Source organism: Cetorhinus maximus, chromosome X, assembly GCF_964194155.1.
Source record: "Cetorhinus maximus chromosome X, sCetMax3.hap1.1, whole genome shotgun sequence".
In the NCBI taxonomy this organism is placed as follows: Eukaryota; Metazoa; Chordata; class Chondrichthyes; order Lamniformes; family Cetorhinidae; genus Cetorhinus; species Cetorhinus maximus.
Genome location: NC_135917.1, coordinates 11,717,913 through 11,740,448, shown reverse-complemented (window position 1 = coordinate 11,740,448; position 22,536 = coordinate 11,717,913). Strand labels below are relative to the sequence as shown.

At 40.2% G+C, this 22,536-nt stretch overlaps 1 protein-coding gene across 4 annotated transcripts in view; it reads right to left on the bottom strand.

Moving 5' to 3' along the window:
- Window positions 1–505: 505 nt before the first annotated feature.
- Window positions 506–22,536, bottom strand: part of os9 (OS9 endoplasmic reticulum lectin) — a 57,947-nt gene continuing 35,916 nt past the window's right edge. The window contains exons 8-15 of one of the 4 annotated variants that reach the window (XM_078534553.1): window positions 20,234–20,355; window positions 18,338–18,398; window positions 17,951–18,036; window positions 13,458–13,697; window positions 9,762–9,945; window positions 5,995–6,168; window positions 2,569–2,681; window positions 506–1,700 (exon numbers count right to left, since the gene is read on the bottom strand). In XM_078534553.1, coding sequence (XP_078390679.1) covers window positions 1,563–1,700; window positions 2,569–2,681; window positions 5,995–6,168; window positions 9,762–9,945; window positions 13,458–13,697; window positions 17,951–18,036; window positions 18,338–18,398; window positions 20,234–20,355 — 1,118 coding nt within the window. In that variant the 3' untranslated portion in view covers window positions 506–1,562. The remainder of the gene's footprint in view (window positions 1,701–2,568; window positions 2,682–5,994; window positions 6,169–9,761; window positions 9,946–13,457; window positions 13,698–17,950; window positions 18,037–18,337; window positions 18,399–20,233; window positions 20,356–22,536) is intronic. The other 3 variants (XM_078534554.1, XM_078534555.1, XM_078534556.1) reach the window with 3 other exon arrangements.

Genomic DNA, 22,536 nt, shown 5'->3' with positions numbered 1-22,536 from the left:
AATAGAAGGCTCGCTATCCTTTCATCTAAGTGAAGTCTAAATTTTAAAAAAAAGTTGAGGCCCCAGTACAGATTCCTAGGGCACAACACTAAGTCACACCCTGTCAATTTGAGTACTATCCATTATCCCTACTCCTTTCTCCTAACCAATTCCCCATCCAAACTAATAAGTTGCCTCCAATTCCACTGTCTCATTAAGTGGAACCTAGTTGAAAGCTTCTGGGAGTCCACGTCAATAACAAACAGACAGTTGCTTATCTACCACATTTGTTAACTCCTCAAAAAAAATCAGCTACATCTATTAGATATGACTTGCCCTTTAAAAATCCATGCCGTCTCCCTGATCAACTCACATTAGTCCAAATGCTCAGGTTAGATGGCTTCATTTCAGTGCATTATCTAAAGCCCTTGACTGTGAAAGCTTTAAATAAATAAAGTTCAGTATTGGGTGGCATGTAAAACCTTTCACCCACTTGATTCAGGAAAAAGAATGGTTAAACACTATGTAAACTGTATACTATATTTTTATTAAACATTATTCAATCACAGTGTTGCCCAAATATTTTAAGAATTGGAGAAAGTAGGTATCTACTTGGTCTAAGTGTGGCAAACTTTCATTGCAGCTGCTGCATTATTCACAAAGCTAATCCATATTCTTTGAATTACAAAGCAGTTAGCACAAAAGAAATCAAGGATAACAAACAAACATATACACCAACTTCAATAAAATGAATGATTAGCTGCCAGAGACAAATGTCTGGCAGCCATGATATCTAACCACTAAGGGGAAGGTGGATCATTTTGCATTTTGGCTCTACTTTTCTTAGCAGCAAGTTGCCATTTCAAGATACAACAAGGAAATCTTGGTCACTGGTTCAGAAATTAAAAAAGGAAGCAACTCTTTATGGTCTCTGACTTTGGTTAATTTGGCAGAAACAATACCATCTGGAAATAAATACCTCCCAAATAGCTTGAAGCCAGTGATGGCATCTAAAGACTGGAACTGTTGGCTTTATCTGAAGCTCTACTGTCCAGGTTGCTACTGCTATACTGATGCGTAGCAATCCCAGTGATTTCTCCCACCAGGTTGCTCAGCCTTCTTACTCTTCAATTCTTCACCTATCCAGCTTTCTACTTTCAATCTAAAAGAGACAACTCCATTTTGGGACAAAAACATTACATTCATCGCTCACTCTTCAAATTAGTGAACAGTCTTTACCTCTTATGGAATCACATTTGTCTGCAGGCCAAGGAGAATGAATGTCTGACTGCATCGGTGTTTTGCTGATTAGGTTCATTACCAAGAAACACATTCATAAGTTTTTAAGTACTACCCATACACACCATTTCCACCACAAAGAAGACTGCATCAGACAAACATAAAATTCCACTTCAGCTTATCAATAAAAATGCAAATATTTGACCGTTCTTCTGCAGGTTCATTTATTATCTATTGTGATCAGTGATCACAAATATGCCATTATGCATGGCAAAGTGCAAATTGACTGGTTCATGTGCTAACACCCGAAGATGTATTTGGTTTATACCAAGAGTCATGTGTCCCTAGAAGTCCATATCATCAGAATCTGTGCTGCTTGATGATTGCGCTTCTTCTTGGCTCTCCCCCCACACAAAACGGTAATTATCCTCCAACTGCTGTTGTCTCTGTTGTTCTTTGTAAACCTCTTCAGTACCACCAGTCTGTTGGGAAAAACAAGAATTTAAGGTTTTAAATTACACATGCTCAATGCATTTCCATTTGTCGACAGATGAAAACCTGGCCTGCCAGATTTCAAAAGACAGAGAAACGGTCATATTTCTTCCCGATCTTCCTCCTTAATGCTTATAGCTTTTCACAATAGTCATTCCCATTCTTGAGGTTCCTTCAAGTGATCACAGCCAGACTGCTATTACTCCTGGTCGATCACTATTTGCTTATGGAGCTTTATCCTTGGTCAACCCAATTGCCTGGAATTCTGCGCCCTGCACACATGGCTTGGATACCTTTACATTGGCACTAAGTGAGAGGGCCAATATGGCAGGTCTCGGGAGGAGGAGGAACAGTTTAAAAAAAAGGAACTGAGAAGGTGGGCAGAAGACAAGTCAATGTAAGTTGCATGTTATTTTAGTCAAACTTTCCGACACGATATTGGAAAGACCATACTGAGCTTGCCCAAAATTTGGATATGTGTCAACCCCCAAAACCAAAAACTCAACTGAGAGCATGTTTTAAGAACCGCAACCAATAACAGATTGCAAGAGTTCATGGGTGGATTTTTCAAAGGCCTCACCATTGGTAAGCGAATCATCAGAAAATGGAGGGTGCACTGTATTAATAGTTATTAAAGAATGGAAAATGGCATGCAGTGGGCCAGTGGTTTTCCAATAAACTGCGCACTGTGCAATGCCCTACTAGTGGGTCAGGGTCTCAGTAAATTTCACCTTGCATCTGTGATTGAGAAGGCATATGGAGATCATTGCTCTGAACACATCCTGGGGAGAAAACAGCATCACAATCTTGCTCACTGCAAATTTTCTAGTAACAAGGCAGCAGTACAAACATCCTCACCAGTAAGTTGATGAGAAGCTCTCTGAAGGATTTGGTGTCTTCTTCAGATAGCCAGTGCATATCATCATCATCCCCAAGTGATCCAGTTGTTACAATCTTCACTTCGATTTTACCTGAAGAAAAAATCCAATATTTATTCACAGTGAATTGTCACTACATCCTTGAAAACTTTATTTTAGTAACATTGCTGTTTACGCAGTAAAAATATTTAATATTTCTTTTGCAGCCAGTGAAAGGTTTTGTATCCCTAATTACTCAATTGCCATGAGCTACTTCAGACCAGATTGAACACACAAAAGGACAGATCTGCGTCATATTCAATATAATTCTTTGGAGCATGAGCCGCATCTAAGTGGGCGCAATTCTTCTAGTACTTCCCCCCGCATCTAACCACTGTTGTGTTATTTAACTTGGCTGTCATCACTTATTCAAATTGCATGAATTACCAATCTTTTGCAGAACAGTGTGAAATGGTGTTGCCACCGTAATACCACTCCTGCCTCCGGTGGCCTTTAAAAGTCAGTCCTTGCAAATATTCACACATTCCCAGGACTTCTGAAGGACAATGACAGTTACCCAAAACAAAACTCCGCTTTCACCAGGGTGAAAGAGTTTTGGTATACCACAACAGAAATAACAAACTAGTAAATGGGCATGTTGATTTAAAACACTCCCCTCCTTGGTTTGAAATCTGAGAAACAATCTGATGCAAATGAGCTCCAATAATAATTTAGGAAAAAAATGTTACAGTAAGCAAATTTTAAGTGAGCATAAACTGAGAAATATAATAAAAAAGCTCAATTAGTAAATGTATATGAACAGTAGTCATGGAAGGAATTACTCAAGTACACTAAAATTTCATTCTTAACTGGAAAATTAGAGAGTAGATTTGGGGGAGTGGGGCAGGGCAGGAGGGTATTTACTCAGGTATTATTTGACCACCAGGGGCCTGGTTAAAGGAAGCCCAACAGGAAGTGCTCAAAAATTGGTTGGTGGCAAATTTAAATTTCAGGACAATATTTTGTTTTAAAGACCTACAGATGACCCTTTCCAAGGAAAGGAATAGCTACACAATCACATTGATTAATTGAGAATGGCAATTTTTGAAAATTATTGCAAAAAAAATTAAGTACCAGGATTTTAGCACATTAAAATAATAAGCCAATGTCAAGCTAGCCCATCTACGTCAAATCATAGCCAACTATACTTTTCTTATTCTTTCACGGGATGTAGGCGTCGCTGACAGGCACAGCATTGTTGCCCACCCCAAATTGCTCCCTAGGTAGTGGTGGTGCAGAGCTGCCTTCTTGACCCACTGTAGGTACACCCACAGTGCTGCTGGGGAGGACTATTCAGGATTTTTCTCCAGCGACAGTGAAGGAAGAGCAATCTAGGTGGTGGATGGGATGCAGATCAAGCAGAGGCTGCTTTGCCCTGGATGGTGTCAAGCTTCTTGAGTGTTGTTAGAGCTGCACTCATCCAGGCAAGGGGAGAGCATTCCATCACACTCCTGACTTGTGCCTTGTAGATGGTGAATTTGGGGAGTTACTTGACACCGAATTCCCAGCCTCTGACCTGCTCTTGCAGCCACACTATTTATACGGCTAGCTCAGTTCAGTTTCTGGTCAATGGTAACCCCCAGGATGTTGATGGTGAGGGATTCAGCGATGGTAATGCTGCTGAATATCATTGGGAGACTGTTAAGATTCTCTTTTGGGGGTGGTCATTGCCTGGCACTTAGGTGGCAAGAAATATTTGTGCCACACATCAGCCCACGTCTGAATGTTGCCTAGGTCTTGCTGTGTCTGGAGATTTACTGCTTCAGTATGAGGAGGTGCAAATGGTATTGAACGCTCTGCAATTATCAGCGAACATCCCCACTTCTGATCTTATGTTGGAAGGAAGGTCATTAATGAAGCAGCTAAGATGGTTGGGCCTGGGACAGTACCCTGAGGAACTCCTGCAGCGATGTCCTTCGACTGAGATGAATGGCCTCCAACATCCACAACCATCTTCCTTTGTGCTAGATATACGAACATACAGACAAGGAGGAGTGGGCCATTTGGCCCCTCGAGCCTGCTCCGCCATTTAATAAGATCATGGCTGATCTGATAGTAACCTCAAATCTTTATCCCGACTACCGTCGATAACTTATCACCCCCTTGCTTACTAAGAATCTATCCAGCTCCGCCTTACAAATATTCAAAGACACTGCTTCCACTGTCTTTTCAGGAAGAGACACTCACGACCCTCAAAATAATTTTGCCGCATCTCAGTTTTAAATGGGCGACCCCTTATTTTTAAACAGTGACCCCCTAGTTCTAGATTCTTCCACAAGAGGAAACATCCTCACCACATCCACCCCTCAGGATCTTGTATACTTCAAGCAAGTGACCCCTTACTCTTCTAAATTCCAGCCGATACAAGCCTAGCCTGTCCAACCTTTCCTCATAAGGCAACCTGCCAATTCCAGGTATTTAGTCTGGTAAACCTTCTCTGAACTGCTTCCAATGCATTTACATCACCAGAGAGTTTCCCCCTCCGCCGATTCCCGTTAACTTCAGTTTTGTTAGGTTATATCACACACAGTCAAATGCTGCCTTGATGTCAAGGGCAGCCAATCACCTCACATCGTAAAGATTCAGTGCTTACAGCAATTTAAAACCTTGCCTATATAACCGAACCTTAAATGTTTTAGGATTGAAAATTCCACTGCTTTATGATCTGGATTAATTGATTTAAGAATCAATTAGGTTGAACCTGTAAAGTCTGGCAAAACATTTAGAACAGAACCAAAATCAAAAACATTTAACATGGCAGCCACTCTTCAGTCGCCCCTGAAATGATATTTTGAACCTTGCATACAATGATCTAGATGGAAATGGGTTCAAACATACATGCACAAAAATGATGATGCTCAATGAATTGCACAGCTGGGTAGAATACAGTGCAGTTTAATAAACACATCTCTTTTCTACACCTTCTGATAATCAAGGTGAGGGAGACCAGTGCTGGGATTTGAACATATTTCCACTTCTGGCACCCACTGTCAACATTAAACACTTTCATAAGCAAGAGGTAAATAGAAGCAATGCTTTAAGCACATCTTCAAAGTATACCCTTCCACAGAGTGTACTTTATTCACTTTCCCCACACTGTTATCCTGATGACTCAGCAAAGCTCCAAGTTAGTGCATCATTATGGGCATTTTTATGGTTTAGTGTCACATAGCTAGTCATACTCATTTCACTTGGCACCTTTACAACTGGCAGACATTGATGCCATCATTCTGGCCCAAATCCAAACCAGAGAAAAAAGGGCAGTGCTCTGCATCACCCAAGTGTTATAGTGAAGGAAATGCAGTTTTCTGACAGAGGTGGCATGGCAGAAGCCCTATTGTTGCAGTATAAATAGTCTCCAAACTACCTTCTGCTTTCAATCCTGCTTTCTCCAGCTGCTCTTTCACCACATTCTGAATCTGCCTGAGCTGGGGGTCTGTACCACTCATTTCACGCACTTTCATTTCTTTATGTAGTGGGCTGCCTGGGTTGATTTTTGTGACTCGGACTTTAACGTGCCCCTCAGTCTCTTCATCAGTTTCTGAAATGCAGCAAGAAGTCAGTAGCAAAGGTACAAAGTCCATTTGAGTTTTTAAAAACAGTACACAAAACCTAACATTGTAATATTTAGAGGCCTTCAGTTTCCACAAAAATGCCTACATCCCTACACTTGGATAGGTTATGAAAAAAGTGAGTAGGTTTAACAGGCCATCATCAGGGCATAGAACTCAATGAAAAGCATCATCACCTCTTTTCAAAAGAAAACATCCCAATTTTTTTCTTGTGATGCTCCTGCTCTAAACCATCAGCTAAAATCTATGGGTATTCTAGTTCAAGGTTAACTTCAAAAGAAAGGATAGATTAACTCAAGCACCTTGATTGGTGGGTATTATTCAAACAACACTTCTGTAGTGGACCAGTGCCTTTAAAGTAGTTAATGACTTGAATATAAGCAAGGAGGAAGCTCCAAACAGGCTAAAGGAGCTCAGAACAAATTAAATAAACAGAGATAGATGTGTCCCAAAGTACTACAAGAAACAAGGGCACAGATTTTTGAAGCATTGATAATGATGAGGGAGTCAATGTTCCAAGTTGGCTGAAAACAGGCCAACAGACAGGCAACTACAGACCCATTCTTCTACATCATGTTCAATTTCTTTTCTTTATGTTATGGGGCTGAACAACGTAAAACAATGGAATTCATCATCAGGAGTAACCTTAAGGATTATCTGTAATAACCTAGCAAGCAATAATGAGTGCAGACTCAAAGAGAAGACCTCGTTCAACAAACCTCCAACCACTACAACCTAAGGGAATTGCAGAAGGTTCTACAACATGGGTGTGCCTAGACTTCCCAAAATCTTTTGCTAACCTCAAAACTGTGGAGGTTCAAGGCTGAAGCATAGATAACAGCAAGTACTGGTTGAAGGAGTCATGTCAGGGCAAGGACAGAGTGGGGGTGCTCCAGGGTATTGGGATCACTACAGTTTCAAATTTAATTCACCTGCTTGAATTCATAAATTCATTACAAAGTGGTCAAACTTGCAGATGATGCCTAATTAGGAGGGAGGTACAGTTAATTGAGGAGGAAATTCAGGAAATGTAAAGTGCACAAGGTATGTAAATGGCATTACAGAGATCGATGATATTTCAATGTGAATACTGGAAGAACACAAAAAAAGGGTAAAATATACACATACTCCCAAGAATGGTCTAAAGATAGAATTGAGACCGACCTGGGGTCTCAGTAGACTTGAGGTTCAACATATCCAACCACCACAGAGCAGCAATCAATAAAGTAAACAGAATACTAAAGTTCATAGTCAATACAATAGAATACAAGTCTGAAGAAGCCATGTCAGATCATATACTGTCCTGGTCAGGCTATTGTGACCAAGTCTGTCACCAAGGCATATAAAAAGACATACAAGTGTTGAAGTTGCAGAAAAAGACAATGAGATTCATTCCTGAAATCAGAGGTCTGAAATATGAAGAAAGATTTGAGAAACAGACTTTTCAGCCTTCAAAGAGGCGGTTGTAAAGTAGCGTAAAAGATAGTAACTACAGTTTGAATCTCCACTGTCCTACACTAATAAAAAAGGAAATTTAGGGCTTATGTCAGGATGTCATGATTACTTTATGAGATGCACTCCCAGAAAAGTATGAGGCAAAAACCCTGCAATCATTCAAGAGAAAAAAAGTATTGCGATGAGAAAGGAAGAGATAAAGTAGATTCATAGAAACTTACAGTACAGAAGGAGGAGTCATGTTTTGCTTGTGCCAGGTCTTTGAAGAAGAGTCATCCTTAGCCCCACACCCCCATTTCTGGTCTATAATCCTGTAAATTCTTTATCTTTTATTACCTGTTAACTTCCTTCCAAATTAAAATTATGGAATCAACTTCGACTACCTTTTTCCAAGTACAGCGTTCCAGATCCTGACAACTCAGTGAAAAGAAATTCTCATCTTCCCTCCTTATCTTTTTCCAATCATTTTAAATAGATGACACCTGCCTGTTGACCCACTTGCCAGAGAGAATAGTTTTTCCTTTATCGGGGCAAAATCTCGATCTATCTTGAAAACCTCTACTGGGTGACATCTTAGTCTTTTCTATTTCAAGGAGAACAGCCCTAACTATTCCAACTTCCCCTCATAACTGAAGTATCTCATCACCGATAACATCCTGGTAAGCTTCCTCTGTATCCCAAGGCCTTTACATTATTCGTGAAGCATGCTGGCCAGGATTGTCCACAATACTCCAACTGAGGCCTAACCAATGATTTATAAAGTTCCCTCTGCTTTTATATTGTGTCTCTATTTATAAACCCAAGTGTCACATATACTTTTTTTAAACCGCTTATCAACTTACCCTGCCACTTTTAAGGATTTGTGCATATGGACCAATGTCTCTCTGCTCATCAACACTTTTCAAAATTGTATAATTTGTAACGTATTTTTTGTGCAGTTTTGGTCTCATTATTTAAGGAAAGATGCAAATGCATTGGAGGCGGTTCAGAGGAGGTTTACCAGATTGATACAAAAACAGAAAATGCTGGAAAAACTCAGCAGGTCTCACAGCATCTGTGGAGAGAGAAATTAAGTTAACGTTTCGAGTCCGTATGACCCTTCTTCAGAGAAGGGCCTGAAGAAGGATCATACAGACTCGAAACGTTAACACAGTTTCTCTCTCCACAGATACTGCAAGACCTGCTGAGTTTTTCCCAACATTTTCTGTTTTTGTATCAGGTTTCCAGCATCTGCAGTATTTTGCTTTTACTAGATTGATAACTGGAATGAGTGGGTTGTCTTATGAGGAAAGGTTGGACAGACTGGGCTTGTTTCCACTGGAGTTTAGAAGAGTGAGGGGTGATTTGATTGAAGTATATAAGATCCTGAACGGTCTTGACAAGGCGGACGTGGAAAGGATGTTTCCTCTTGTGGGTGAGTCCAGAACTAGGGGGCACTGTTTTAAAATTAGGGGTCGCCCTTTTAGGACAGAGATGAGGAGAATTTTCTAGGGTTGTGCGACTTTGGAACTCTCTGCCTCAGTGGGTGGTGGAGGCAGGGTCACTGAATATTTTTAAGGTGGAGGTAGATAGATTCTTGTTGGGCAAGGGAACTAAAGTCTATCAGGGGTAGATGGGAATGTGGAATTTGAAACAAACTGAGCAACCATGATCTTAATGAATGGCAGAGCAGGCTAGAGGGGCCGAATGACCTATTTCTGCTCCTATTTCTATATTCATAACAGTCTTTCAAGTGCATCACTTAACATCACATTGAACTCCATCTGCCATGCTTCTGCCCATTGCATCATTATGCTGGTGTTGTCCTGAAGGGTACAACTATCCTCATCATCACCCCACTACTTTGTGCGTGTCTAAGTTTTGTATCATCTGCAAACTTTATAATGCTGCTCGACATGCACTTTTTTCCCCCCCTAAGTACCCCTTCTCTATTATTACCCTGCCAATAACTTCCCCTCTTCTTTCATCCATTCCCTATGTGAAGGCAGATGCAAAGTATTTGTTTAATACTTTTGCCATGTTCTCTGTCTCTATATGAAGGGAGGAAAAAGAAAAAAAATCCCCACAAGGCTTGTAGAAGTGAACAAAAAAAATGCATGTTGCGTACCTCCTGTCTGTTTTGAAGAGCGACTGGGACTACCCTTTCCTGTGTCCCTATCCTCCTCTCCGTGTGAATTTTCTTTTTCTTCAAGCTTGTCTATGAGCTTGTTTAGGGTAGTAGCCAAGGTCTTGGAGGCTTGATTGCGATCAAATTCCCCTTTGAGACCTTCAGCTTCAAGTTCATCTTGTGCCTGAGAAACATTATTGTGCACGATTCCATCAGAGTATAATAATAAAATGATGTGACACCCTGCTGCCCCCAACTCCAAGGTTACACCATACAAACAAACAAGTACATAGAATACAGAGAAAAACAAAAAACTACTGCGGATGCTGGAAATCCAAAACAAAAACAGAATTACCTGGAAAAACTCAGCAGGTCTGGCAGCATCGGCGGAGAATAAAAGAGTTGACGTTTCGAGTCCTCATGACCCTTCAGCAGAACTCAGAATTCAGTCAACTCTTTTCTTCTCCGCCGATGCTGCCAGACCTGCTGAGTTTTTCCAGGTAATTCCGTTTTTGACATAGAATACACTTCAGTTAGGAGCAATGACATTGTTTACCCTTGGAGTAAGGAAGATCGCATCACTCATTAAGTATCGGGCAATTCCTAGTAATCTGCTGCAGGAGAGACTAACATAACTATAGTATCAGTTGCACGATGCCATTTATTTTCAAGGCACGGGTCACATTCCACTAGATACAACTACAAGTTCAATACATCCCCAAGGGTGGTAACTAAGCTAATGGGCAAAGATGAGCCAAAAGAATATAATTTAATTGGATTTCCAGACAGCATTTGATGGAAGTTTTCCTTTGGAAACTTTGAAAGGTTGAAGGTTCATGGCATTGTCACATTAGCGAGATTAATTTCTGCTTCCCATTACATGGCAGTTAACGATGAAACAAAAAGCTCTATGAACAGTGACTGCTGCAACATGGGTCTTATCTGGGCCCTTCCTGTTCAAAACAAAAAGCTAAAAGCTACTGCGGATGCTGGAAATCCAAAACAAAAACAGAATTACCTGGAAAAACGCAGGTCTGACAGCATCGGTGGAGAAGAAATCAGTCAACGTTTCGAGTCTTCATGACCCTTCGGCAGAACTGAAGCATAGTTAGGAGAAAGATGAAATATAAGCTGGTTTAAGGTGGGGGGTGGGGTGGGGGGAGAGAAGTTGAGGGTGTGGTGATTGTGGAGATAAGCAAGCAGTGATAGGAGCAGATAATCAGAAGATGTTACAGACAAAACGATCAAAGAGGTGTTGAAGGTGGTGATATTGTCTAAGAAAGGTGCTAATTAAGAATGGAAGACAGGACACTCAAGGTACAGCTCTAGTGGGGGTGGGGTGGAAAGACTGACAGGGCATTACAGGTATAGATTTAAAAATAATGGAATTTTTTTCCAATAATTTATATAGATTTTTCTTTTCCCACCTATTTCCATTATTTTTAAATCTATACCTGTAATGCCCTGTCAGTCTTTCCACCCCACCCCCACTAGAGCTGTACCTTGAGTGTCCTGTCTTCCATTCTTAATTAGCACCTTTCTTAGACAATATCACCACCTTCAACACCGCTTTGATCCTTTTGTCTGTAACATCTTTTGATTATCTGCTCCAATCACTGCTTGCTTATCTCCACAATCACCACACCCCCAACTTCTCTCTCCCCCCGCCCCCCCCACCTTAAACCAGCTTATATTTCATCTTTCTCCTAACTATGCTTCAGTTCTGCCGAAGGGTCATGAAGACTCGAAACGTTGACTGATTTCTTCTCCACCGATGCTGCCAGACCTGCTGAGCCCTTCCTGTTCATACTATTCAAATGACAGATTTGGGCAAATGTGTTTATTTAGTGCTGAAATATTACTGAGCCCAAAAAATAAAAAGGCTGGTCTTGGGTTCAATTCCAACAATGTACTGAATAAACTGGGTACAGCCAGCACGTCATGAAAAGAATGACAATGCTAGATGGTGACAGTTTACCACAATCTACCTGCTTTCCAGCTTACCCACCCCTTACCAACCCCAACACCCCCCTCCAAAGAAAAAGAAAATCTGAGCTAACAGCGAGGGACTACTTGAGGTGGGGAGGGGGGAAAAGAGAAGAGGGTGACAGGGGAAATTAAATATAGATTGTATTTGGATTGCCATAGGCATAAAGATTATGTACGTTTTAAGATAAAGATTGAACAGACTGAAAGGCCATAAGGAAAAAACACTGGGATTCATTTCTAGAGGGATGGAATTGAAGCTCCAAAAGGCTATGTTAAATTTGTATAGAACTTTGGTTGGACTAAACTTGGAGTAGTGTGACAACTTTAGTCTCCAGGATAGACAGGCACTGGAGAAGGTGCAAAAAAGGATTTACCACAAGGGTACCAGAACTGAGGGGCTGTATTCATCAGGAAATATTGACCAGGCTGGGGCTCTTTGTTCTAGAAGAAGGGAAGACCAAGGGGTGACCTGTTAGAGATAGGAAGACAAAAGGTTTGATATGGAAGACAGAGATTTTCAATTGTGGGCAAGATCAGAACTTGGGGCCATAAATAAATCGAATAGGGAATTCAGAGGAAAGTTCTTTACCCAGACAGTGGTAAGAATGTGGAACTCACTACCACAAAGAATAGTTGAGGTGAATAGCACAGATGCATTTCAGAGGAAGGCAGATAAACATGAAGAAAGGAATAGAATGATATGCTCATCAGGTTAAATGAAGGAGGATGGGAGGCAGCTAGTGTGGTGCATAAACACCAGCATGGACTCAAACCTGCAGGTCTGGCAGCATCTGTGGAGAGCAGAACAAAGTATTTCCAGCATTTTCTGGTTTTATTCTGGCATAGTTGAGTTGAATGGCCCATTTGTGTTGTAAATACTATGCAATCAGCAAACCTTTGCATAATAGTGCTGCAAGAGCTTAGAGTATTTGGGTGCTTACAAAGTCCCTATTTATATTAGTCTGACCTGATGTATAATGGCTGAAGAGAAAGAACACATGCAGATGGTAGAATGCTGCAGAATATGGAAATATATTTTTCTATCTGTACTACTCGCATACAAGGATGACTAGCATTTAGGAAGTGGTGAACAGAAATGTCAGAGGTTATTTGTCAATACTAAGTGTGGTGAGAGCAAGGGAATAGTCATATGAAGTTCTAATTAGCTTTCCTCCCTCTGGTTTTTACTGAAGTTTGGCTGTAATCCTCTTGATTAAATCAAATGAGTCATTTATTAGGTTTTCGCTAAGGATAATCCAGGGAAAGTTGAACGCAAATCTTCCTTTGTGCATTGAACACATGAATTGCATCTAACCTGTTTTCAAAATCAGAAGACAACCTTGACTTCCAGTACAATTTTATTTCACTGGCCTACTGTTCTCTCGGTGGACTTGCACAACCACTGAAATACTCAGGTCAGGACTGAAGCTGGGAATTAGCATCTTGCAATTAAACAAAATCGCTGCACATATAGCACTGAGATAATCAGTGCATGAAGTGCTTAACACAATGCATAATCTGCAGCGGTACAGATCCACTAATGATTATTTGACGTATGCATCCTTGCGTGTTACATAACCTACCAGCACATCTGTCATTCTAACACTAGCACCAAGTTCAAAAAATTTGCTAAGGCCCTGTCTTATCAGGCACGCTGCATTGATTTTAATATATGTAACTCTTAAATTTGAAAAGAGTATTACTCACTTCATCAATAAGATTTTCAAATTCTTTTTCCATTTCTTCCTTCACTTCCCTTTTAATTTCAGACATCTTGGATTTTGGTAGGGACACATCTTCCAGTTCCTTTTCAAAGTCTTTAATAAGCTCATTTTCTTCAATGTCAACCATCTCCTCTTGCTTTGCTGATAAGTCTTGGTCAGTGGATTTGTCAGAAGTCCCTGCAGAAGTGTCTGTGGTTGGATCCCTGTCCTCATCACCTTTCTGCTTTCATATACCAAGAGAAAGGTTTAAATTGTGACACATACAACTGGAAACACAACTCACTATCCCCTGTATTTGACATCCCCTGGGTATATTTTAACCTGAATACATTTACCAATATACAGAAGGTATATTAGATAATTAGGTGATTAGAATTTCTCTGCAAGTATGGCAAAGTACATTGTTGCTTGCAATCTAATCTAGATGCGCTGCTCCAAATTGGATGTGGGTAAGTAGCGTGTAAAATGACAAACACTTGTTGCTTGAACATTAGTTTTGGTAGGATACAAGTTTTCACATTTCTGACTATAATTTTAAAAATCATAACCAATTCAAGTTCAAAATAAGCCTAGAAATGACTCGTGTTGGCATATTTTGGAATTTCTGACTATGCCTCCATGGGATGGGGTTGGTGTAATACATGTTAAAAATGCCACTACCAAGTTAAATTTAGCACTAAACATGTTACTAACCTTGCTGTGGATTTAACTATAAGTTCAGATTCAGGCAAGGTGCCTGAACCAGGGTGCTTCACACAATGAAAGTTAGTTTGAACATTTGAATGATTGTTCACATCTGTTCAGTTGAGCTCAGTAGACAGTAGTTGCCAGGGTATTCGGTGAAGATATTGCTTCCCAAGGTAAGAATTTTTAAAAAAAGGGGAGAGACCTCATGTTCAGAGTCAACTGGGCCTAAAGGTGGCTACAAGGAGGCGAGTGTGGGCCTGAGCTGGGAATCAAGGTAATCAAGTCAGGTTTCCCAGCTAGAAGTTAAACCAAAAGAAATATATTAAAAAGGATGAATATTCCATCTATGACAGGATTGTGCAGCATCTTTTTCTTATTTTCTAGTGCAACAGGAAGTGTTAAACGGAGAAGTTTTACAAACTATGGAATTGCTAGTTTTGTTCAGTCACATGTATTCTGCAAAACAAACCAACTTCAATTGGTCATTGGCCCTGTCAGAATTCTCATCAGCTCAGCCTATTGAAAGTTTGACAGGCACACGTGGGGGAACGAGGGGATGTGCAAGTTCACAACATCCAATTTATGGGGTGGGGGGGTGGAAAGACGGCAGAGGAGTACATATTGGGCAGTGTGGGATCACCAGGACACAGCATGGGATCACCTTTTGGAGTGCCCGACTTCACTAACCAGAGAAGGAATTTACAGCAGAGTTGGAATTTGTGACAATGAAGGTGAACACCTGATGCATACCTCTGTGCTATTTTAATGTAGGTGTTACCTTTATATTAAAATGGGCCAATGCTTCTTTAAAAATAGCATAGGGGAATGCCATAAACATGTTAAATTTCACTTGGTGATATCACCAATAGTTCCTTTTGGCGTTTTTGGAACCTTTAAATTTAACATTTTGTTCAGAATGCATAGTGAACACTAACATAAATAGCCATCAAATCTAAAACTTATTTTGGAAACTAGAGGGAGCTCTAAAAGATCTTAGTGGATAAATGCAACACATTGGTCAGAAATTTCTCCCTGTTGGGGGCGGGGCGCGAACCCGATCAGCGCCCGCCCGGAAGCACAGAGCGCTTCCTGTGCGGGTGGGGGAATTCCCTGAGTCAGGGCCTGTGCTCTTTCATGCATGCATGCGAAAGAGCGCAGAAATCTCCCTGAGGCACAGAGATCCCTCAGGGGGATTAGTTTAAGGTTTAAAAATTTAAATGAGGAAAAAATATTTTAAGACATGTCTCATGTGACAATGTCTCATGAGCTGGGACATATCAATGAATTTTTATTTAATTAAAAAACCCTTCATGAAATCTCATCCCGCCTGTGGATGAGGTTTCATGAAAAATGCGAAGGCCGCCTGGGCTCTTCGCCTGCCCGACAACCTTAATGTTGGATGGGCAGCTCTCTGAACTACTTTAATTAGTTTCTTAATAGGCCTTAGTGTTCGGTGGGCTTGCAGCCGCCGCCAAACTGACAATCTAAATGCACGGTGATGTCAGGACGCCTGCCCGACATCACCACGCATCGTTTTACGTGTCGGCGAGTGGGCCCTGCCCCCGCTCGCCGACCCAAAAATTCTTCCCACATTGTGTAGTAGAAAGGCAGATCAGTAAAGGAAGACTGCAGGTTCAATTGCCTGACATAATTGGCCTTAGCACTCCCAAGCCAAGACTGGAGTGATGTGGGAGCAGTTGGTTTGAGTTTAACAACTGCTGTAAAACAGAATGTATGAGGGAGAACAAGGTTGGGCTCAGCTAAGACTCAAAAAACATTTGAATTGCCAACATTCATAATCCAGGTTACTTTAGCAGCTTTGCTATTGCTCATCAGGTTTATAGCCTACGAGTTGCCATTTTTAATAGAGTAGAAGGTTCAAGGTAAGAAACTGGAGAAACAACTGCTTCCTTAACTGCTTTGTCATTGTAACTACATCTCAAATACAGGTGGCTTTGAAATCCTTTCAACTAGATTAAATCAAATTAAATTTGAAAAAAAGATTCCTGAGATTTTCCCTCTTTTCTCTCCCTTCTCTTCCCAACTCAAATTTAGTTTACCCGCCAGAAAAATCATGAATGATGAGATGAGCAATGTGATGAGTGCATCTAAAATAAAAAGGGGATGTATTAAGTAAACTAAAACAAACTCAGGGGGTTAATCCCCTGGTCCAGATGGACTGCATCCCTAGATTCTTTTAAAATACATGGAAGAGATAGCAGAGACATTACTACTCATGTTTAATAATTCGTCAGAACAAAGGTGTAGTGTCAGAGGACTGGCGGATAGCTGATGCAATTCCTATATTTAAAGGGGGACAGAACATGCCCAGGGAATTATAGATCAGTCAGCTTATCAATGGTAGGGGAAATAATGGAATCCCTACTAAAAAAAGCCGAGGAACATCTAGAAAAGAAAAATATAATAATGAATTTCAAAAAGGGAAATCTTGCCTGACCAACCTTATTGATTTTTTTTTTGAGGGAATTGAAAGAGTAGACAATGGTTATGTTGTAGATGTAATTTATCTAGATTTTCAAAAGGCCTTCAATAAGGTGCACTATAACAGACTAATGAATAAGGTCAGAGAATGTGGAGTCAGGGGACAAGTGGCAGAATGGATTGTTGGCTAGCTTCAAGACAGAAAGCAGAGAGTGGGAGTGAAGGGTAGTTATTCAGAGTGGCAGAAGGTAGGAAGTGGTATTCCACAGGGATCAATGCTGGGATCATTACATTAACTATTTGGACTGTGGAATCAAATATACAAGCAGATGACACCAAATTTGGGCAGGGGGAAGAGTCAATACTGAGCAGGACTACAACAAATTAGAGGACGACATTAATGATCTTGCAGAGTGGACAAATAATTGGCAAATGAAGTTCAACATAAATGTGAGGTAGTACATTTTGGTAGGAAGAATAGGGAGGTCACTTATTACTGGAAAGGTGCAAGTCTAGCTGGGGTAGAGGAACAAAGGGATCTCGGAGTACAAATGCGTTAATCACAAAGTAGTGTCGCAGGTTTGCAAGACCATAAAAAAGCAAACCAAGCACTAGGCTTTATTTCTAAAGGGACAGAATTGAAAATTAGGCAAGTTGTGTTAAACCTGCATCAAACCTTGGTTCGACCACAATTGGACTACTGTATCAAGTTCTGGTCGTCAAGGGTGCAGATGCAATGTACAAGGATGATACTGGAAATACATGTGCATACATATCAGGAAAGGATCGACAGGCTGGGTCTTTTTTCTCTAGAAAAATAACTGAGGGGCAACCTAGAGGTCTATAAAACTCTGAATAAAGAAGAAACTTCTTTATCCAGAGAGTGGTGGAAATGTGGAACTCCCTACCACAAGGAGTGGTTGAAGTGAATAGTGTAGATGTATTTAAGGGGGAGCTAGACAAGTTTATGAGAGAGAAAGGAATAGAGGATTACAATAGTAAATTCAGATAAGAAAGATGGAAGGCAGTTTGAGTGGAGCATAAAAATTAATGGCCTGTTTCTGTGCCTAATAACCCATGTAATCCTATGTAGAAATGCACATTGGCTAGGCAAGGAGCGATGTTTATTGAAACAAATGCCAGCAAGCAGGTTGAAAAATAGGTTCTATCAAGTAAATTTAGCACAGAAAGGAACTCTGTTAAACTGTTACAAAATCTAGTCAAGCAAATTATAATTGCTAAAATAGAACACTAAAAAGGGGTGAAACTATCATGGTAACCATTTCTTTGTTTCAAGATCAACATTTGAGGACTATGCTGAAATGCATTGGACTGTTCCACCAGTACCTTTTTAGTCTGGTCTTTTAATTCTTGAATCAATTTTAGAAGATCATCAGGGTTCCGTGTTATTCTGAATTGCACTTTCTGCTTTCCTGAATAGAAAGAGGGCAGTGGGGTGGAAAAATTACAAGGTCACTGTCACTTTGGAATTGAACTTTGAAAAATTATTTTTTTTTTAAATCTAAAATTAATTTCAACAGTATAAGTTACAAGTACATTAAATTATAAAACTTAGATAGCAGTTTCGCTCAAGTCAACTATGTTCAAGGAAAATGGTTGAACAGAACAGCCCATTTTGCACCTGAAGGACATCTGAGAGATGGGCTGTTCTGCCCTTCCACTTTCAAGTGTTTGTAGAGCTCAGGAAGAAAGACAACAGCAATTTTTGTTTACCTTGGTCACCCAGAAGGTCATCATCCTCAGTTTTAACTGTGTCACTCAATTTAGATTCAGCCTACCAAATAAAGAAACATGCCATTACTGTTACTCCCCCAAGTTCGAGAGGGCAGTTCTGCATATTTCCCACTGAGACATTGACAAAAATTTATGGAAAAATGAGTTCATAATCAGTAGTATGTTTTTGCTGCAGATTTAAGAAATCATTTTAAGATATTTTTCCAGGATCTATTTTTGCATTAAAAAAGAAAATTGGACCCCAAAAAACCAGGTGTGTTGTGAGAAAAGGAAGAATAAAAGAAGTTCTTATTCGAAACATTGCAAGAAGCAGAGAAAACAAGGGCTAAAAAAAAGTTAAGCTACATGCCAGCTCTCAACCTTTTTCACAGTATAGCAGTGGTCCCAGGTAAAACATGTATAATGGCACTGTGAATGCCTGTGCACTAAGTTTGAGGTAAAGAAGTGTTAAGATTTGGAGAAGTTAAAGTAACAGACGTTCAATTTTTCAAAACTCTAAATTCAAAACTGTTAAGGTAGACGCTACTGCAGCCAGGAAAAGTTTCTGCCTGCCACCCTATGCCCTCTCCCCTTTCTTTTCAGTGCACATTAGCTTTTTGGACTGTTCTTTGAATGAAGCACACTTCCAATCTTTTGAGGCTTTGCCTGTATGAAACAGCGAAGGGTACACATGGATAAAACACAATGCAGAGTCAAAACAAGATCTTAAACAGCAGCTGCGTGTAAACTACATGAACAAACAAGGAAAAACCTTAAATTCATCATTTCACAGCACGCCATTGTCCATTGTTAAAATTAAGTTGGCATGTGTTAGTAACTGCATAGACAGGATCACTGTTGAACTCTGGTTTGAGATTAAAACTGGGCACCACGTGCATTGGATTATTTACACCATACTGCATGATGCACTTGCCAAACATAACAAAGAAAGGGATACCAAGGACATGTTTAAGGCCAGCGTAAGGGTTTGTCTTGGGCACATTGCTTTAACAAAGCCTATATTCACTTCATACTTATGCAATGATTATCAAACTTCAAACTCTCCTTTTGTCACTTCCCTCAACTCGCGCCTGGATCCATACCAAGCACTTTCCTACACCCTCCTTTAGAATTTAAAAAAGAACCTAGATTAAGCCTTCAGTTTATTTACTTTTTTTTTTAAAAAAAGCACACCAGAAACAAAATTAACCAAACTCAGGTGCTATGGCATATAACAAGAGGGAAAAAAAAATTCAAAATTAAGGAATGGTTAAAGCAAGTTTTAACTTTGAGGCGATCCTGTTCTTTAATACTTTTACATGAATGCAGACATTCAATTCGGTGTTATCTTTTCTCAAATTTCCCAAGATTCAATGCTCCCAAATTTGAACATGATTGAAATTTTGTCCATTGGAATAAACCCTTATCCATTATAGACGCATGGGATGCAGCAACTTCAAAGTAGTTCTTCAAACTTCCACCGTGTTATGATCTCTTATAGAGGCAGGAATTACTATTTTGAGGATTATGTTGTCTGCTAAAAATATAACTGATTTAGGGTTTGGTATAAATGCTTTGAATAATGAAATCCCAACTTTCAGCAGAACACTGTATTGCACAGGGCTGGCAGAAAGAAAGGAGTCATTGTCAATTCAACACATTGCCCCATTCCCCAAACTGCAATAAGCTGCTCAATCATTTCTTATAGCTATGGCTAAATTTTTACTTTTCAAATAAGCACTTTGTCAAAGATCTGTATCATTACGTAAACATCAATCCTTCAATTGCCATAGTTTAAAATACTTGGTAACAGAAATTACAACAACATCCACTGCTCTTCTAACATGAGGGTTCATTGCTATATATAGAGAAAGATATATAAAAATCCTGCGATACCTCTTCTAGCTTTTCTTCTGAAAGGGGACCATCCTCAGTCTCTGGTTTGCTGATTTTATTCCAGAAATCCTCACCATAGTCATCCTCTTCAGTCACCTCATGTGAACTTAAGGTTTCACCTCCTGGAAATCAGAAACCCCAGCTGTCAGTCAATAGTCACAGGTGTTTCTTATACACACCATGTGATTTAAGTAAAAGATGGATTCACTACAGATCCAATCACAAGTGAAGAAGTATTTTTCCATTACAAAGACTACAAATTTGTTGGGGCACAGTAGTGAATTAGTGCACCAAGGATTTTAAAATTTGAATCTGCCACTCTGCTGGGACAAAGTCTCCTTTTGTGAAATGACCTGGGGCAGTTTCAGCTCAAATCTCAAAATGCTAAAATTTAAAAAAAGATCGAAAAGCAAAACCCTGCAGGTGCTGGAAATCTGAAATAAAAACAGAAAATGCTGGTAATACTCAGGAGGTCTGGCAACATCTGTGGAGAGAGAAACAGAGTTAACGTTTCAGGTGAAGGACCTTTCAAAAACATCTGTCTGATCTGGTTATCCGATTGGTCAATGACCCCAAATCTTGTCTCCCATTGGTCAGTGCCAATATTTGTTTGGTCCCTGCTAACCGCATGATTATTGTTACATTACATGGTTACCAGAACCAATTCCTGCACTCCGGAGCTGTCTTCATACAGCTTTCCAAATCCCCAAAACCCCCTCTCCCACTCCAACAGGAGATAGATGAGAGAGGAAAGAGAAACAAAGGTAGATAGAGGTGAGAGCCAGAGAGAGACTGAATATTACAAAATGACAGACAAGGAGACAATTTTAAATAATTTTCAGAGGCCTTTGGAGCATACCTCAAATTGGGAAGCTATATTCCCAGCAGTAGCTTAATGGAGTCAAAGCAGCAAACTTAAACCACTAGTCCAAACATCAATTACCCAACAAGTCCAGTTTGTCATTCATTTGCCCGAGGAAGAGATAACCTTAGCATGCAATTTGTTGAAAGGAAGAGACTTGTGAAAATTTGACTCTATAATAAAGCAGATCAGTCATTTACGGCACAGAAGGTGGCCATTTGGCCCATCAAATACATGCCAGCCCTTTGTAGAGCCACCCAGTCAGTCCCAGCTCCTCACTCCAATCCCTGGAGCATTGCAAGTTTATTTTCTTCAAGCACCCATCCAATTTCCTTTTGAAATCACTGATCATTTCTGCTTCCACCACTGCCATAGGCAGAGAGTTCCAAGTTATTACCACTTACTGTGCAAAAAAAGGTCTTCCTCACATCCCCCCTATATCACTTACCCAAAATCTTAAATCTTTGTCCCCTACTCCTTGTACTATCAGCAAGTGGGAGCAGCTTTTCATTGTCTACCCTATCAAACCTGTCACAATCTTGTACACCACTATCATCAAATCTCCCTTGCTCCAAGAAGAACAATCTCAGCTTCTCCAATCTAGCCTTGTAGCTAAAATGCTCCATCCTGGAACCATTCCAAGAAATATCCTCTGCACATTCAACGACGCTAATACCCTATCTTCAGTGTGGCGACTAGAACGGGACAATACACCAGTTGTGGTCTAACCAGTGCTTTATACAGGTTCAGCATAACTTCCCTGCTTTTGTACTCAATAGCTCTATTTATGAAGCTCAAGATCCCCTATGCTTTGCTAACTGCTTTCTCAATACGTCTTGCCATCTTCAAAGATCTATGCACATGTACCCCCAGGTCTCCAAGTCCCTGTATGCACATTAGAACTGCTGCTCCATTAAGTCTACATTGCCTCTCCCTATCCCTTCTGCCAAAACACAGCACCTCACACTTCTCTGTATTAAATTCCATCTGCCACTTGTCTGCCCATTCTGTTAGGCTATGTCATGCCCTGTTGCAGTAAATTCACATCATCCTCACTGTTTGCCATTCCTCCATGAATCCATGGAGTCATTTATGACTTGCTATTTTCTGTTGTTAAGCCATTCTTCTAACTTAGCTGACACTGACCCTCCTATGCCATGAGCCACAATTTTGTTATCCAGCCTTTTGTGTGGTACTTGGTCAAATGCTTTCTTAAAATCCATAGACAACATCCACTGCATCCAGCTCAACAGCTTTCTCTGATGCTTCAAAAAAATTCAATTAGATTAATCGGGCATAATCTGCCTTTTACAAATCTGTGCTGGCTCTCCTTAACTCAAAAACCTCTCCTGTTGATTTCTTTCCCCCTGATTGTTACTAAAACCTTACCCATCAGTGATGTTAAACTAGTTTGTAGTTACAACGAATGTCTTTACACCCT